This window comes from Anguilla rostrata, chromosome 6, assembly GCF_018555375.3.
Source record: "Anguilla rostrata isolate EN2019 chromosome 6, ASM1855537v3, whole genome shotgun sequence".
Classification (NCBI taxonomy): Eukaryota; Metazoa; Chordata; class Actinopteri; order Anguilliformes; family Anguillidae; genus Anguilla; species Anguilla rostrata.
In genome coordinates this window covers 3,508,588-3,522,353 of record NC_057938.1, presented here as the reverse complement: position 1 = coordinate 3,522,353, position 13,766 = coordinate 3,508,588, and the positions used below count along the sequence as shown (strand labels likewise).

General features: G+C 48.4%; 2 protein-coding genes across 4 annotated transcripts in view; one reads left to right on the top strand and one right to left on the bottom strand.

Annotated features, from left to right (window-relative positions):
- LOC135258243 (E3 ubiquitin-protein ligase TRIP12-like) overlaps window positions 1-6,243 on the bottom strand; it is a 30,346-nt gene extending 24,103 nt beyond the window's left edge. For both annotated transcript variants that reach the window (XM_064341587.1, XM_064341589.1), the window contains exons 1-6: window positions 6,098-6,243; window positions 3,428-3,574; window positions 2,082-2,845; window positions 1,822-1,942; window positions 1,146-1,282; window positions 55-138 (exon numbers count right to left, since the gene is read on the bottom strand). In XM_064341587.1, the coding sequence (XP_064197657.1) occupies window positions 55-138; window positions 1,146-1,282; window positions 1,822-1,942; window positions 2,082-2,845; window positions 3,428-3,525 (1,204 nt within the window). In that variant the 5' untranslated portion in view covers window positions 3,526-3,574; window positions 6,098-6,243. The remainder of the gene's footprint in view (window positions 1-54; window positions 139-1,145; window positions 1,283-1,821; window positions 1,943-2,081; window positions 2,846-3,427; window positions 3,575-6,097) is intronic.
- fbxo36b (F-box protein 36b) lies at window positions 5,007-9,008 on the top strand. 2 transcript variants are annotated; one of them, XM_064341590.1, is made up of 5 exons: window positions 5,007-6,003; window positions 6,594-6,707; window positions 7,299-7,407; window positions 7,912-8,084; window positions 8,318-9,008. In XM_064341590.1, the coding sequence occupies exons 1-5, from the start codon at window positions 5,875-5,877 to the stop codon at window positions 8,510-8,512; spliced, it is 720 nt and encodes a 239-aa protein (XP_064197660.1). In that variant the 5' UTR covers window positions 5,007-5,874; the 3' UTR covers window positions 8,513-9,008. The 2 variants fall into 2 exon arrangements, with proteins under 2 accessions (XP_064197660.1, XP_064197661.1); XM_064341591.1 differs by having other exon boundaries at window positions 5,008-5,402.
- The last annotated feature ends 4,758 nt before the right edge of the window (window positions 9,009-13,766 follow it).

Sequence of the window (13,766 nt, the reverse complement as noted above, 5' to 3'; positions counted from 1 at the left end):
ACGAACGGACGGACAGACAGACAGACAGCCAGGACACACAGATAGACAGCCTACCCTGCAGCCGGCCCATCTCAGAGTCCTCCGACTCACTCTCTCCGGAGGTGGCCACGCCCACGGCACCTGCCACAGAAGCGGAGGCTGGAAGGAGATTGGGGAGCGGGGGGGGCGGTAGAGGAAAAAAAGCAGGCAGCAAGGAGAGAGAGAAGGGGGGAAGAGAGAGATAGAGAGAAACGGACAGGGACAATGAGATGCAAATTCAGCCCTAGTACAGAGAAGGAGGAGAGGTTTAAAGATGGCAGCATAGGGAGGAAACAGCTCAGCTTCCTCTACAGGCGTAACAGCCTAGCGGAGATGCTCAAAACGATGATCAGTGATTATCACTGAACACAGGGAGGTCCTGTTGGCCCATTCCTTTACAGGAAGTAATCTTCTTGAGAGTTCCTGCTGGTTCACTCAAGGGATTTCAAACGCAAGTCTTGGAGGCCCACAGTGCCTGCAGCTTTCTGTTGCATTACAGCACTTAAATGTTTAAACCAAGCCAGTGTCTGCGTAAGGACTTCACACACTGTGTTTATGAGGCCTAAATGAGCTACTGATCAAAATAAAACTACAAAAACCAGCAGGCACCGTAGTCCTCCAGGACTGAAGTTTGAGTTTCCTGCTCGACTCCTTAACGGCAGTCTGCTCATGTGACCCATTGCTCCTCCCCTGTCTCACGCAGTAGTGTGGTAATGTGACCCATTGTCCCACTCCTACCTGCCTAATACAGCAATGTGGTCACATGGCCCCTAACTCACGCAGCAGTGTGGTCATGTGACCTGCACTCAGCCCCTCCCTACCTGCAGCAGTGTGGTCATGTGACCTGCGCTCAGCCCCTCCCTACCTGCAGCAGTGTGGTCATGTGACCCGTGCTCAGCCCCTCCCTACCTGCAACAGTGTGGCCATGTGACCCGTGCTCAGCCCCTCCCTACCTGCAGCGGTGTGGTCATGTGGCCCGTGCTCAGCCCCTCCCCCACGCAGCGGTGTGGTCATGTGACCCGTGCTCAGCCCCTCCCTACCTGCAGCGGTGTGGTCATGTGACCCGTGCTCAGCCCCTCCCCCACGCAGCGGTGTGGTCATGTGACCCGTGCTCAGCCCCTCCCTACCTGCAGGCCTCTGCGACGCGTCCTCGCTGCGTGCGCCGGAGGAGTTGGCTCCGTCCAGGTTGTTGTCCGAGTCGGCCATTTTCTCCTGCGTGCAAGCGTCGGCCGCCCCGCGCTTGCCCGGGCCTGAGCCTCGCCGACTGCGACGGGACAGAGCGCCCCCATCAGGACACTGTTGCCATGTACCGTTCTCCCCACATCCAGCAAACCTGCACACAGCCTACATACCATCTCCTAAAGCACTGCACTACAACAGTCTCTAGTGTCACACACTTTCTTATATCTAGATTGTGTTCGTTCAGCTTTAAACACCACACAGCCGGTTCAAAAAAAATTATGCACCAAGCTGGTATCAAGAAAAGCTACGGCTAGCTGGTTGGACTGATAATGGACACAATATCAATAGTACATCTTGGAAGAACGGCAGACAAAGGCAGGCGAATGGTTTTAACTGGCAAAGTCTTATTGGATGTTTTTGGTTAGACATATTTTTAGGCGGCACACATTCCCCATTAATGTCCAAATGTTATTAGGTAATTTACGTAAATTAGGAAAATGATATTAATGAAGTATTTAGCACTGGAGGTGACTGTAAAATGGTTATGGTAATGGTTATGACTAATAACACAGCCTTCCCACAGCAGCTGCAAATGAGGCTGCTAATGAGCGCGCTCAGTACCTGGTGCTGGCACAGGACCCCGTGGTCCTCTGTCGTGTGCTCCTCCGATAGCTAGGGGGCTCCACTGGAGGGAGTTCAGCTGGGGGGGACACGTTGCGCTTCTTACTGGACTTCCTCAAGCCTGGAGAGGGAGCACTCTGTGTCAGCAAAACAGGTATAAACCAAACACTACGGGTATTTACACTCTGCTCTACAACACACACATCCCATTCTTCAGCAGGACACGCCCCTGTTAACGCCACTTCCAGGAGGACACTCACTGGCTAGCTTGGCCTGCAGTCCCGAGGGGCCTGGTTTGGGGGCGTCCAACTTGGAGGACCCGGGCAGGGACAGCCTGGGCCTGGGCAGGTTGACCTTGGGGCCAAAGCGCGCCCACTCGAACCTGGAGGCGCCGGCGATGCGGGCCTGCTCCCTGTCCCAGACGGCGGCGCGGCGGGGGCTGGGGCTGGAGGCCGAGCGGGACCGGCGCGCCTTGCCGGGATCCGTCCCCTGCTTGAGCCGCGCGCCCGGCGGGGGGGGGGCTGCCGTCGTCGCCGCCGCCGCCGCCGAAGAGGACGAGGAGGACGAGGAAGAGGAGGAGGAGGAGGAGGACGTGGAGGACGTGGAAGAGGTGGAAGAGGAGGCGTCCGTCACTGCGCTGCACCCGGCTCTGGCTGAGGCCGCCGGTTTGGAATCCAGCTTGGCGGGTTTGGCGGTCCGGGCCTCTGCCGCTCGGCGGGCGCCAGCCTTCCCCCCGCCGGCCCCGCTCCTCCTGCTCCGGGCGGGCCGCTCGGCCGCCGGCGCTCTCCTCTCTCTGGCCGCCGCGGCGCTGCTGGGGGGCGGGGGCTTCGGGGGCGGGGCCTTGGGTTTCTTGGCGGGGCCGGCGGGGGAGGGGCAGCCGCCGTGTTCCGGAGCGGCGATGCGCTTGAGCCCGCGGGCGCGCCCTCTGCGGGACGCTGGCGCGGCTTTGTCCCGCTCCGAGCGCTCTCCTTCCCCGGGGTCCTGCTTCAGGTGCACCGAGGCCAGGGCCAGGGAGAGGCCGCTCCTGAAAAGCAGAGAAGTCAGCCCGTAGCTCCACCCCCAACAGGCTCACTCAAGCCCTCCAATCAGAAACGAGTTCAAACACAGGACAATGTCAGAAACCAGGGCTGCCCAACCCCGTTCCTGGAGATCTACCCTCCAGTAGGTTTTCACTCCAACCCTAATGTGGCACACCTGATGCTAATTATCAGCTCAAGGATATCTCTAGCTGTTGAATGAGGTGTGCCTTGCCAGGGCTGAACTGAAATCCATCAGGACAGTAGATCTCCAGGAACTGGGTAGGGCAGCCCTGTCATAAACCATATCAGCAACAAGCTTAAGTACTTCGGACTGACGCAACTACTCAAAAATACCCCCCTTCAGCGTGCCGCTTACACATGATAATATGCAGCATAGCACTGCTATCCACAATGGCCCTTGTGGGACGAACTGCAGCGCAGCCAATTTATGCAATCTGACGTCCAGCTAACCTTGGCTAACCTTTACTGCGCGCACGACAGTGTCTCCTGAATAGGTGAAGGTGAATGGGATGGCAGTGGGATAGGCAATCGAATGGCAGACGACCACACACGCGCTCCCAACCCACCTTCCCGCGACTGAGTGGCCCTGTGGTTGGGATGCAGCAGTGTTCCTCTGTGAGCGTCGCAGTAACCCCCCTGGATTGGAATTAGGCCGGTCGGACATAGGCGCCGCTCTCCTGAAGGGACATACCCTTTCTAGACACTACCACTCTCTGGTGGGGGGGGGGGGCGGGGTGGGGGGGTTGGGGGAGTGGGGGGGGGGTAGGGGGGAGAGGCAGTGTGGCGTTAGCAAATTCGCGGTCTGACTCCATAAAAACATTCCACAGGACAGGCAGACAAGAGTAGGTCTCAGGAAAACACGAAGACAAACCGAATACGACAGAAACGAGGACGCGTCATTCCGTAAAATGGGAAAGTGAAAAGTGAAGCCAAGAGATTCAAAATGCACAAATCCCCAATTGATCAAGTCGTAAAATCTAAACGCCATTCTACTAAATGAATTGAGCAGTCAATTTGTAAATGTAATATGTCGTTATCACGCAGAGAGCAAAAAAAAAAGAAAAAATAATTTAACTGAAAGGTTAAAGACCTGAACAAACTTGGCTTTGATTAGCGTGTAGATTGGGCATGTGGGTGGATTATTACATTAAGTCTAATGGAGGAACCCAATTAGCATCCAATTAGCATGTGGGGGGGAAAAGCCAACGGGCCTTAAGAATAACGTCCCAGAGACTAAGGCTGGGAATCGGTGTTCTGAACAGTAAGTAACAGTAAGTTTAGGTAAGGAAGCCAGATCACGCCTAATGAAAAATGTCACATCGAGTCAAAACACAGTTTGGCTGCAACCGAGCCGATTGCCAAGGATTCTTGCGCTGGAAATACCAACCACCCCTCCACACCCACACACTTTTATCTGTCAAAAGAAACGCTCAACAAACTAGACAGACTCGTATGAGAGGAGGGGGGCCTGCATTTTGCTCGTTTCGCCAGCACAGCGCTCTATTTTTAAATAGTGGATGTGAAATAAGGACAGGGGCAGTCTGCGCAAGGTCACAAATAACATCATTAGCCTACTGCCAGTTCGCAACATGCTAAGAAAGTAAACACACACACAGAGGCAGGCAGACGCACACACTGGAGCACTGTAACGCAGTCTAACATCACCAACTGTGGTTTGTTGAAAGCAAATAATTTATAACCGGTTCCCTTTCAGTGACGCACAGCACCAGTGCTTCTTATAGGGATTACTATGACGCTTTACTTAGAACAAGATGCAGCATCCCGGCTAGCTTGGGCAACAGCCAAACTGCCCTACATACAGTCCACTGTATCGTTTACAGTTGTCAAAGTATAAACCTCCTTGCTGTCCTAAGGCAGTGTCCTTAAGCCGTAGGTAGCCGGACAACAAGCAAGCGACAGTCTGTCCTTTGTTTATTCCTGTATATTTACAGCAAATATATATATATATATATATATATATATATATATATATATATTCCAAATTAAACATATAGTTACCGTTATAAGCAGAAAATATACATAAACAAACGTGTAACGAGTCCCCGTCTTCGTTTAGCTTCGCCTTATTTTTAGTAAAATAAACAGCACAACTGGCAACTGGCGAATTATCAATTTCTAGCTAGCTATCTATTTCGGTGTGAAATATTTAAGGTCGCTGGCCATATTCACATTTAGAAAGCTAACAGTTGGTTAGCTAGTTTGCTAGCAGTAGTCTAGATCTATATCAGGTCGAGAGAATTTGTTTTCTCGGTCGCGAGATCGGTTTCTCGGTCGGTTGCTTTGCTATGATCATAATAGACTAGTAGCGATACAGATCCAGCTATCGTAACGTTGACATTCGTGGCCTTGACCACTGACATATTAGCTAGCTTGGTTGTCACGTAGCAGGCTAGCCAGTCCCGTCAACCATCGTCAAAGCAACTGCATCGTGCTGTAGACAAGAGTGTGTCTGGGTCGCTTGAGGAAACGTGCCCCGCCGGATCGAATGCATATCCCCTTTTCATACTTACTTCTCGATCAGTGAGTTGCTATTTAGCGTTGGAAGCAGGGTAGTTACTGAACAGTCCTTCACGGCTAAGCTACGTTATGTTAGCTAGACAGGACGTTAATATTTATGCGCTGTCACTGTAGGCGCTTATCGATTCGTTTTCACTTAGCCACGCAAACAAACACACTGACCACCAGCTAACTAGATACATGTCTAGCTAAGCTATTTGGACACTAGCTACCTAAGTTAGCCTGCCAACAAGCTAGCTGGGTCCCATTATCATCGCAATCCTATGACGTGACCAGTAAAGCAGACTGGTAGCTAGCTAGCCTAGTTTGTTGATTTCAATTTAGAAATGTACGAACCAGCTACCTAGCAAGCGGTTTAAAAACATTTGCGATTCAATATGCTATCGATAACAATTCCACTCACTTATCACGGGATGGGCTTCTTCTTTTTATTACTGACAGAGGAAAACTGTTTGCCTTTTAAGCTCACTCTCGAATGGCAAAGACAACAGAAAAAACGCAATGGCCTCTGAACCATTTTCTTTGCTCGCATCACATAAAAATATCAGGAAGGCAGGAGCAGGATTCGAGAGATGACGACTGGAATCCATATTTTCACGGAAATGTATATGCTTGGCTTCACTTAAAACTAAATATCTAACAGTTGTACCACGAGAGAATGAGATGTTACTGAAGGTTTTGGTAGATTATATTATTACCTATTTATTCCAGTGTTGTAGTTGTTAACAGACAGTGCAGCAGCTTCTCTCTGCTTTCAGCTTCCCATCAGCTGAGGGACCTGCAACTGCAATGTCCTTCCGCTGATTAAACCTGATCTTCCGATGGGAACTACTTTGTATGAATACAGTACACCAGATTAAGCATTGTTTCAAATACATTTAATACAGATGTCGCGTAACATAACCGGTTATATAGCTATTGCATTATTAAATAGCATATCGTAAAACTACAGTTCGTTTCCCTAATCCATGGCACAATGTATGACAAATACCCGTCCGCAGGGTTATGACCCCTAATCTTGACAAGTGTTTACGGGATTATTTGCGTTTTTGTATATTTTTTTCTATTATTTACATTATACTACAATTGCACTAGCACGATTACGAATACTGTGTAAATGACGATATTTAAATAGTTTGTTAAATTTTCCTAGTTTCCTTCTCATGTGTTCCGTTGTTCTCTTCGTTGTCATAGCAACTTAAAGCGTCAAAAATGGCGTCTCTACTAGAAGATAAATTATTTGAAGTTAGCGGGCAAGGTGCTGCTCCCAATAAAGACTTTTATCAATTTGTGATTACAAAAACTGAGGTAAGTGACGTCTCTTTTTTAAACAGTCTACTCGTTGTTGAAATCTGATAATATTTTAAGTGGATATTACATTTAAATTGAGTTGTAGACATGAGTAGTTGACTTCTGACTTCCCCTCTGATGATATCTAGTCTATCTAACGTCAACCTGGTCACACACACTGTTGCTAATTCGAAAACGTACAGCCACACAGCTAAGTAATCGTCCGGTAAGACTGAACAGAGGCGAATGCTGTTACCTCCAATAATAGATCGACATTTTAACTCACAAAGTTTAGTGTGGTTGCTAATGTACGCATTCAGCTTCCATAAAGTTGTGTTGTAGTTAGTCCAACTGCTACTTTAGCGTGTTTGATAAGTTTCAGCTTAGAACTGGAACTGCCAAGTAAATGGAGAGAGCTACGTGGAATTAATTTATATGAATATGATTGGACATGAACGCAAAATAAATATTTGTCTTGATTTTACTGTCTATATCGCGATACACCGAATGGGGGCATCTTGATGGAACTGTTAAAATGGCGTATCAAGCTACATCATATCTTTAGCGAACTAAACAAAAATGTAATTCATTATGAATATGTACCAATAGGTGATCTGGAGGTTCTGGAAAATTTCTGTGCGCAGTGAATTTCGGAAAACGCGGCCAGGGGAACTGAAGCAACCCCATGAGTACTATTTGCATGACAGCCAGCTTCAGCGTAAGATTTTTTCCCCATCTCAAGCACCCAATCACCTGCATTCATGTTGTATAATTTAAGATCCAATAATAAAGTAAGAGAAGAACATTTAAAAAAAAAAAAAAGATCTCCTATTTTAGGACAAGGATTGTCTGACCTCAATCAGTGAATTCCTTTATTGATTATGTGTTAGTTTTTTTGTTTGTTTGTTTGTTTGTTTTGGATTATGACTTCAGCATAACCAGTGAGGTTTTTAGAACCTATAACTCTCTTAACCTCCTTAGTATGATGTATGGTATAGATGTATGACTGAGCTGCCTGAAGGCGCACATAGGCCAAGCTGTATATTTTAAGCAGGGCGATGAGATTTCATGCCTGACAGCACACAGTTTACAGTTTATGTGAACCTGTGAAGCAGCATTGGTGGTGGGGTTTTGTGTCCGAGCCCTCGTCGTGCTTGTGCAGGTGCGATGTGGTGTTTGTGGGTCAGCAGGTGTGTGCTGAGATTTGGTGTTTGGTGTCCAGACCAGGTGAAGGTGGTGTTTGGCGAAAACGTCCTGCTGTACACCCAGGGCCTGTGCAGCGGGAATTTCGACTATCTGGCGCGCCTCTCTGACCGCCTGCTCCTCCGCGTCCTCTCCTTCCTGGAGCTGGAGGACGTGCAGCAGCTCAGGTGCACCTCCCGCAAGTTCCAAAAGGTGAGGCCTCCATGGGGGAGCCCCCTTTCCTCCGGTCAGAGCAATGCCAGTGGATTTCTCAGGAATAAACACAGGCAAAGTAACCTGTGTGTGTGTGTGCGGGTTGTGTGTGGTGTGTGTGTGTGTGTGTGATAGTGTGTGTGTGTGTGTGTGTGTGTGTGTGTGTGTGTGTGTGTGTGGGCTTGTGTGTGTGTGTGTGTGTGTGTGTGTGTGTGTGTGTGTGTATATTCCAGCTGTGTGACTCGGAGCAGTTCTGGGAGCAGGCTGTTAGATCACGCTGTGACACGGTCACGCTGGAGATGGGCTCTCTGGCCAGGGAGTTGGGCTGGAAGAAGGTGTTCTTCACCAACAAGCTGCAGCTGCAGAAACAGATCAGCCGCCGAAGGCAGAAGCAGGAGAATGTGGGCACAGGCGCAGATGTCATGTGACCGTGTTCCCTCCAATCGGGGCCTCGATCAAGGAAGGCCCGTGGGAGATGAATTGACAGTGTTCGGTTTGACCCTGATTTCTTTGTGCCTGAGATAAGTTATCATCCTTTCCGAGTTAATACTTACAGCCGTTCTTACTATTTACATGGGGACTTAATTTACAATTAACTGAAATTGTTTTAAAAATGTACTCGATTGTAATTTCTCAGTTCTGAAGCTCTGAGTGGACGCTTCTAACATCAAATTTTTTAAAAGATTTTCACCAAATGCCTGTAAATATAATTTTTCAATTTGTGTGCAAGTCATATCTTGGTTTGTGTCACAAAAGCTTTGAAGTTAAATCATTTGTTTTCATTAAAGAAACCTGTTCCTCTTCTAACCTTTTGTGCCACAGAATGTGAAGTTCTTGCCATATCCTTTTGGTGTTTGTGATTGTCACCCTTGTATATCCTGTAAACTTTTTTATTTGGATAATAAAGTTTATTTTTTAAGTCTTTTTCTTCTCTCTGTTTGCTTGCCATTGATTTCTTTCGAGCCTTACAGACATATTACAGCACACGGTGCTTTGCGTTAAGTCAGTCACAAAGATTGTTCATGATGATTAGATTGTGTAAATATCAATTTAGGCTAATATGCAACTATAAACATGAACCCATGTTTGATTTAAAAGTGGATAATTGTTTCTCAGCATTGCTACTTGTCGTGTTCAATGAATGTTGAATCAACATCTACTCAAAATTAAACCTTCTGCTTCCATCTAGTGGCAGAATGCAAACACATAAATGCAGCGCACATGAATTTGTGTTCACAAAACAATGACCTCAACATTTTACATTAAAGTTTACACTATTAATATAATTTTTGTCCTGATTACATCGCTGCGTTTATCTGTGAAATGGCTTGTGTTACGTTTGGCTGACGTTCTACAAGACGAACCTTAAATTAACTTTTGGGTCGAAGTTGTGTTGCCCCCTTTCTGTTTTAAAAAACAATCTGTAACATTGTAAACTTTTCTTGGATGTCTCATTCTTTAAAACAAGATTGACTTTGGTCTACCCGTTAAAGGGATTTGGGCAGCTTTGGATAATTTTTTTGTTAAAAATGTTATTTCAGTTTCATTGTATGTTTTCATTGGCCCAGACAGATTTTGGCTTTTGTGTGTGGTGAGGTTTCTGTTCATCTGCAGGCATCACAGTTGCAGGTAGAGAGAGAGAGAGCGTGATACTTCCAGAGGAGAAAAACTCAGCACCCATCAAGCCTCTGGAGGGACAACATCCCTGTACAAGTTGCTTTAGAGTTACTGAAAGCGTGTTATCTTGCTTTAGGCCACACCCCCCCCCCAATGCCTCTATATCTGCTATTGCTTGTAAAGCCAAGCAAAATAATCAGAAACACTTTTAAATATCAAAAACATCTAATGAAATGGAAAACAATTTGTGCAGTACATCCAGCCATCATCTATACCCGCTTATCCTGGGCATTGTCGTGGGCGGTGCTGGAGCCTATCCCAGCATGCATTGGGAGAGAGGCAGGAATACACCCTGGACAGGGCGTCAATCTGTCACAGGCCATGCACACCATTCACTCACACACTCATACACCTAAGGGCAATTTAGAGTCTCCTGCATGTCTTTGGATTGTGACAGGAAACCGGAGTACCCAGAGGAAACTCACGCGGACACAGGAAGAACATGCAAACTGGAAACGGACAGGCCCAACCTTCTTGGACCTTCTTGCTGTGACCTTGTGTGAGGCGGCAGTGCCACCCTCTGCACCACCACGCCACTTGCGCAGTACAATAAAAACTAAATATTTGGTATCCATTTTGGTTTATATCTGTGGTGCAGTATATACTCCTGCCCTTGAAGACCCTGAAATGTGCAGGCTTCCATTGTCAGTCAGCTCTGATTAATTCACCAATCAGAGCAATTTGTTACACTGTTGTCACGCAGTGTGCGCACACACCACAAAGACAATACTTAAAGATTTTATTTTTGAGAGATAGGAAAAATAACCAAACTCCACTCTTGCTTCAGACCTGAAGAAATCCACGGGTGTTTCAGTCAATCCCTCCACTGGGAGAAGACAACTCAATGCTATGGATCTGAAAGGATGTGTAACTGTGAAAAAGCCACCATTGAGAAAAAGGAACAAAAGAGTTGATAATTTGCACTAGTACACTGAAACTGGACACCTGATTTTTATGGACCGATGAGTCTAAATTAGAGATTTTCGGAAGTAAGAGAAGGCAGTATGTACGCTGTCAAAGCAATGAAAGACTCTCAGAAGCATATTTACAACCATCAGTCAAGCATGGTGGAGGGCTTGGGGAAGTGCAGTGCAGGTTTGGGGTCGTATAGCAACATCTGGAGGTGATTTTCTTTCGACTGAAGGCATCACAAATGCTGATAAACACAAACAAATAACATATGCAGTACCCACTGGAAAAAGTTTGATCGGGAGAAATTTAATTCTACAGCACGATAATGACCCCAAGCACACTGCTGAGAAGATCAAGCTGCTGGTGTTCTATGAACAATGGTCCGGCCACCCCAGGGTCCAGACCGCGTAACGAAATGCACTAAAAGTAAGTTAGTTCCATTATAAACCAAGAAACCGTTTGCCATTCTGAAGTCAAAGGTTGTCCGTTAATGCTAACTTTTGGTGCTGTTGTTCCTGGCCATTATCATTTTCACTTTTTGTCCTGGCTCTGTGTCTGGCTCTAGTAAAGTCTGGGGGGGGGGGGAAATGCGTTTTGCTTCATGTGATGACGACAGCTGGATTTTTCACACGACTGATTTTCTGTCTGCTCTCTCTCTCTCTCGCTCTCTGTCTGACAGAGAGGGAAAGGGCACGAGTATCCAGAAAAGAAACCTCCTTTTAGAAGGGACAGAACATTTTGTTCTCACACAGAGCAGAGTGGCTATGTTCTTTATCACAGGCTTGACATGATATTGGTCTCATTATGATACACACACACACACACATACGTGCACACACACACACACACACACACATACAGTACACAAACATGTGCACAGTACGCAAATGTGCACACACTCACAAGCAAACCCAACGATAGCAGGAAGAGAATGACGACTGACAGAAAACACTTCCTGTTTGTTCTTAGTGTACCATCCTGCTCTTTACAGAGCACTCTCTTTATTTGTTTATTCATTATATTTCAACGACACATCTCATTTTAATATTAATTATCAGCACCCTTATATTGTACATTTCTCCAGGGCGTAGTTCCATCGATATGAGTCTGTTGGACCACTGCCTCTTCCTCCTTCGCTGCGCACACTTTGATTCATTGGTTGGAGCGTTGAAAACAAAAGGCCAAACAAAAAGGTTCCCTGTGAATGCAGACCACTGCAGTCTATGCTAATGCCGATGACTGGATTTATTGAGCTGTGTGTGAGAGCCACAGTGAGGTCTGACTGCCACCATAACTGCTGATAAGAGTAACTACAAGGGAGGGAAAAACCATCATTCAGATGACCCTCCCCCCCCCCCTCCACCCCCCCGGAGGAGGGACAGGAATTACCCAGAAGGCCCATGGTATGGGGAAGCACCCCCCCCCCCATCACCTCCACACTGAAGGGGACCCATTTAAATGGATTACGATTATGTAACCATGTAAAAAAAAAAAGAAAAAAAGAAACCTTTCCACATTCTCAGTGGACTGTACCACATAGACGGGGACTGTGGTTTAATCGTTCACCGCGACTGTTTACCTTTCGCAGTCTCTCTCTCTCTCTCTCTCTCTCTCCCCCTCCCTCCCTTCCTCCTAAGTGGGTGGATTCCTGGCAGACTGACAGGCCTGTGTCATGCGGCACTGGCTGGCTTGTGCGCAGCTGTAGGCTCGCGAACAAACGACTCCTATTTCTCTCTCTCTCTCTCTCTCTCCCCCCCTTTCTCTCTCTCACTCTCTCTCTCCCCCCCCCCTTTCTCTCTCTCTCTCTCTCTCCCTCTCCCTGCAGCGCTCTGTCAGGCCTGGGTCAGTGAGGCAGGCCGCGGGAGGAAGAGCAGAGCGGCAGTCTGGTAGTCAGGGACGACGGGAGTGGGCAGGACCGTGGCTTCGTAGGCCTCGCTCGCTCGCTCGCTCGCTCTCTCTCTCTCTCTCTCTCTCGCTTACGCAACGTCTCGTTCGGCCCAGGCGACGGTGACTCCTCTCTCCGTACGGGGGACACAATGTGGGTAACTACGGTGGCAGCTGTTTTTGTGTTTTTTTTGTTTTTGTTTTTTTTGTCTGTGCGCGCGTGTGCTGTGCGAGCGAGCGTGCGCGTGTGTGTGTGTGGTGTTTGTGCGGTTTTTCTCTGTGCGTTTGCGCGCGTCGGGCCTGTGCTGTGCTTCTCTCGCGGCACGTCCGCCGCTCCTGTGTGTCGCTCGGTAAGGGCCGCGCGTCGCCGTCCCTTTAAGCTGACAGCAGCACGGCGACGGCTATCGCTGCTACCAGGCCCGTGTGCGTTAGCGTGCACGTTAGCGTGCGTGTCTGTGTGCGTTAGCGTGCGTGTTAGCGTGCGTGTCTGTGTGCGTTAGCGTGCGTGTTAGCGTGCGTGTCTGTGTGCGTTAGCATGCGTGTCTGTGTGCGTGTCTGTGTGCGTTAGCATGCGTGTCTGTGTGCGTGTCTGTGTGCGTTAGCATGCGTGTCTGTGTGCGGTTAGCATGTGTGTCTGTGTGCGTGTCTGCGTGTTTGCGTGCGTGTCTGTGTGCGGTTAGCATGCGTGTCTGTGTGCTTTAGCGTGTGTGTCTGCGTGTTTGCGTGCGTGTCTGTGTGAGGTTAGCGTGCGTGTCTGTGTGCGTTAGCGTGTGTGTCTGTGTGTTTGCGTGCGTGTGTGTCCGTTTGTGTATTTGTGCACGTGTGGCTACGCCAGGGCGTTGCAGACGGACGCTCGTTTCGGCTCCTGACTGCTGAGCGGACGCCCCAGGGCCTCACACGCACGGAAACGCGCGCAGACGGAAAGACGGACGGATACAGACAAACTGAAAGCAGGACGGTTTGTTAAATGTCCTGCAGCTGATCTGGGCTGGTGTACGGGGGCAGAGGGCAACAGAGGGGGAGTCTGGGATACCTTGAGCGCTGAAGAGACAGGGGAAGGGGGGCGGGGCGCTCTGTTTCTCTAACGCTCAGCCAAAACAGCCGCCATGTTCGCCGTTCCTCTTCGGTCTTTTCCGCCGTAGGCCCCGTTTTATTGTTCCTGCGATGTTCGCCACCTGCTGCAGCTTGTTTCCGACCACTCAGATTTTC